Here is a 4,605-nt window from a genome sequence, read left to right as displayed (position 1 = left end):
CCCGGCGGGGCTCTCACGAGCTTCGCTCGGGGCGCTTTTGCTTTTGTTTCCCCTAGGAAAATGCGACGAACGAGGAGATCCTGTTGTCGCTGGAGCATGTCCGTCCTGGCAAGGGGTACAAGCCCAACTTCATCATGTTCGAGAAGTGCGAGGTTAACGGGAAGAACGCGCACCCCCTCTTCACCTTCCTGAAAGAGGCGCTACCCTTCCCGCACGATGATCCCTCCTCACTGATGACCAACCCGCAGTACATCATCTGGTCCCCGGTGTGCCGGAACGACATCTCCTGGAACTTCGAGAAGTTCCTCATCGGCCCAGACGGCGTGCCCTTCAAACGCTACAGCCGGCACTTCGAAACCATCAAGATCCAGGATGATATTGAATCGCTTCTGGAGAGGGTTGCCAAGTAAAGCAGAGTGCCACAGCGCTTGCTACCTGCTCAGCTCGTTGCGCTCTTGCCTGTGTTCCTCACAGGAGGCTGCTGCTCTGGCAGAAATCCCAGTGTCTCGTGCAGATTTTGTTTTTGATGGTGCATCTTCCAAATTCTTGAAGTGTACTTGATGTTTTTAAAAGCTACATGTGGATGTTTGGGAAACTATGCTGGGGAAAGTGGCTGCGAGTCTGAGTTACCTTACTGTGATTCTCTGAATAAACAAAAAAATGTACTTGCTTTAAGGCTGTGGCTTGATCAATGTGGGCAAATTAGGTGAAACTTGGTGTTTCCTCAGTTCATGTGGGTGCTCACAGGGGCGGGCTGGAACCACCGGGAGGAAATGTGAATGCGAACGCAAGGCAGTATAAGGGTGAGCAGTGTCTGCGAGCTCTGCAGACTGAACGCGTGCTGTGTCCTACCCGTGTTTGCGAGCTTGGCAGAACAGGAGGGCGGTATAGCAAAGAAGCACTGTGACAAAGGAAGGACATGGCCTGGGGGTGGTTTTACACTATCAACAACAGGTCGAGACAGGTTAATAACTGCTCGGGCAGGCAGACGAGTGACTCCAGCCTGTGCTGGTGCTGCCATGCTGGCAGTGGGCTTGGGAAAGAGGAGCCCGTTGGCCAAGGCCCATCTTGTTATCTGGTCTCTGTCAGCGGATGCCCAGGGGAGACTAAGAACAGGAGCAGCATCCACTGCCCCTCTCCTTGTTCCTGAGCCACTGCTCCCTCACTGGCTGAGCTGTCCCTTGCTCTATCCCATTTGCATCAGTGGCAGCCCAACATGGATCTTGCCCTGTCCTACACAAAGCCCGTATTGCCTTTGTGCATCCCTAAAACCTTCCAACACAGAGAATCACACAGAGTGCCAGTACTTCCATGTTCCCAGTGCATAATACCTGCCTGTTCAACCACTTCTCCCAAGGAAACTGTGCCTTGCCTCATTGTGTCCTTGTTGCCCTTTGGGCAGAGGAATTGCAAGTGACACTACACATGCAGTGTTCAGGCAATGTTGTCGTTTTTACTCCTTCCTTAACACGTTCTTGACTCATGCCAGCCATGGAGCTGACAGGTGGAGCTGTTGACATGGAGCTGACCCGTGTTATTCCTGCACAGCAATCCTGGTTTTACAGTCTGCTGATCAACGGCTGGAGTTAGGATTGGTTTCTCTTGGCAGACAGTGAGCCTGTGCTAAATTTCCCCTGCCATCCTTCAGCCCAGTGGCTCAGGTCCTCCTGCAGGTAAACTTCCACTCCTTAAACAGATTCGTGAACACATTTTCATCACAAGCCATTCCTCACAAGGCCTCAACAGCACTTGGTGCTGAACTGAGAGGTACTAACACAGACCAGAAACTCAGGCTTTCATAGGGAAAGCATAACACTTTCAAGCACTAGTGTACTGGTTTCATAATTATAAACACTTGGGATTTTAGGTTTTGGTTGTTGTTGGGGGGTTGGTTTGTTTTTTTTTTTTTGGTTTTTTTTTTTTTCCCCCCCTGTCAGTATCTTTGCACCCCTCCAGTTCTCGGTTTGCTTTGTTACTGTACCTACATTCAAGGCCCCCTCCGGGCTTAGGAGAGACACTGGAGCAAAACCTATGCTGGCTCCACCTCTGACTCATTGAGCTTTGAACTTGCATTGCACAACCCTCACCAGGCTGTTTCCTAACTTCCTGTACAGCTTTGTGGAAAAAAACAGGATGTTTTCAGTAGCAACTGCAGCTTGGGAGCAGAAGCTGCTTGATTTGGGGGATTATTTTTTTCAGTTAAACCCACTTGCCTCATTAACACAGGATGTTGAAATATGTGGGGAGAGGATCATGGGCAGCAGGAACTCACTACACTGAGAAACCTTTCTCATTGCGAGCTGCGTGTGGCACTTCCTCAATCCTGACTCACCGGTCTCAAGCCATTGCAAAGGAAGCTGCTTTGCTTTGCCCACTCCCTATCTGCCCGCAGCCCCTCTGAGCCCCACTGCTGCGGGAGGGCAGCCCCCAACGTTTCCAACAGCAGCCCTGCCTGAAAGGGTCTCCTGCCGAGCCTGCCGGTCAAAGGCACCTTCCACCGTGCTTACTCAGCGCTAAGGGCCAAGGGATTTATTTACCTTCTGGCTACTGGGGCTGTGCTAGCAGAAAAACAGAGCAGCAGCTCCAGAACAGATACAGCCACGCCAGCACAAGTACAGTGATGTGATTCCAGGATGAAAATTAGCCATGCCAGCAGGAAAATGAACGATCCCAGTGTAAGCACACCAGCAGGAACTCTGCAGCGCAGAGAAAAGCCTCCCCTCCTCGTTATTCCCCTCCTCATTTTGTTGTTCTCCAGAGCAGCTGGTTTCTGGGGAAAACTGAGGTGGAAAGGGCAGCCTGCAGGATTCTTCGGCAGAAGAGTGCAGCCCCCATGCAGGCTCTTGTGCCCAAATGTTACGTGGTGGCATGACCAGAAGATGTTTCAGTGCAGACAGCAGCTTGATGCTGAGGGCAGACATGAAGAAACCTTGATGGTTCCTCAGGGATTCTAAAATGGCCCAGCTCTATTTCTGTAATTTCAGAGAGAAACAGATGGGCTCATACATACTACTTTAGCATACTTGGATGCTGCCGTGGCTTGGGGACATTGTCCTTGGAGCATCTGTGTCTGTCACATTGATTCGTAGATTTCGTTAAGAACTCGCCAACAAAGTTTAAGTTGACAAGCAGGTATTCTTTATTGCAGCGCTGGGAGACACAGGGGATATCTCCTCCTAATGTGTGTCTCATTTAGGCATCAAACAGACCGTGATTATATTGTTGCTTAACATACATATTCATTACATTTCCGATAGATGTCATACATATGCATTAGTTGTCCGAGAGTTGTTTTACATAATTCCACGCCTATTTTCGCATGTGCATAACGACGTGGTAGTGGCCTTTGGTGGTCGTTTTACTTCTTCCAACAATCTTCATCACTTGGCTGTTCCTTGAACCCTTGTTCTGGAAGTCTTTGAAGCATGCGCAGTAGATAAATGCTTACACCAGCTTAATTAGTTTGGGAACACCACTGACATGAGCGAGTGATTTCTCCTCGTCCTTCTACTTACCAGTTAACTTCGCTACAGCACCTCCTGAGCATCTGCTGGTTTCAGATACTCCTTAGCTACAGTCCTGTTTTGGTTACAATAAATTTTGTCCAAAGGTCATAAGGTCCTAAAACTGTCAGCTACAATGATTTATCTTATACAAGGATCCTTTTATGTTCTTTTAGTTGGGCTTTTTAGGTTTGGAAAGGTTTGTTGTCATGTACAAAGCCATCAAGCTTAAAGTTACTTAAAACTGAATTTTCTTATTTTACAAATGATTATATTTCATTTTGTACTTCCTTGTCTCAACATCCACACCCCTACAATTATTTTTCTGCTTATACACTTTCATTGCAAACAGTTAATCCCTTTGTTAGTGTTCACTCTGCTTTTCCATTCTTTAACATATCAGTCCCCCCTTTCTAGCAAATGTTTTCCCCCCTTCTCTCCCTCTCAATGATTCCTTCCCCTCCCTCCCACCAGCTGATAGTTGCCATCAAATTTTTAAATCTCTAAATATGTTCAGATATTTGAAGCTGTCAGAAGTGTTAACTAGCTGCAAAGAAAATGATCCTTCTTGCCCCCAGCTCCCTCTCTTGGGTTCCCTGGTGTCCTTTCTGCCCACCAAACCCAAGCACATCTGAAATGGCTGATGAAATGTGGTGTTCAGAAGTGTATATTCCACAGAAATGCCGTCAAGTGGAGCCTATGGCCTTTGTTACTCTGCCTGTTCAATGTTCTTTCAGCTACTTAAAATCCTCTTCTCCTCCTGCTGACATTTAACTTTTTGACTAACATTTAAGATAGCTTTTAGTCACTGTTTTTGATCACTGCTATCATAAGGCAGATAGGAAACATCTTCCTCAATTCCAACAGGGTGGCACTTGAAAGGGCTTTGTTCCTGTCACTGTGCCACTCACAACAAGCAGCCGTCAGGTTCAGCTGGAGACAAGGGCAGGAAGTGGAATGGCTGGAAGGAAAGCGCTTGAAGAGACAGGAGAACACAACACCCTGAACTACAGTGAAACTGTAATGATGTCACTTCCTACTACGGGATCAGAAAGCTTTGAATGAAACCATTTTAATTGTTTGCCGCACTTTCTGTTAGAAG

At 47.7% G+C, this 4,605-nt stretch overlaps 1 protein-coding gene across 1 annotated transcript; it reads left to right on the top strand.

Moving 5' to 3' along the window:
- Window positions 1-56: 56 nt before the first annotated feature.
- LOC104406088 (glutathione peroxidase 1-like) lies at window positions 57-410 on the top strand (the record flags this gene model as incomplete). The annotated part of the gene is made up of 1 exon (XM_010014969.1): window positions 57-410. A coding segment is annotated over one exon (354 nt), but the record flags the coding sequence as incomplete, so codon positions are not given.
- Window positions 411-4,605: the final 4,195 nt, after the last annotated feature.

The sequence above is a fragment of the Nestor notabilis genome, unplaced genomic scaffold (genome assembly GCF_000696875.1).
Source record: "Nestor notabilis isolate BGI_N333 unplaced genomic scaffold, ASM69687v1 scaffold32895, whole genome shotgun sequence".
In the NCBI taxonomy this organism is placed as follows: Eukaryota; Metazoa; Chordata; class Aves; order Psittaciformes; family Psittacidae; genus Nestor; species Nestor notabilis.
Note: the sequence above shows the minus strand (reverse complement) of the source record. Positions and strands in the feature narration are given on the sequence as shown.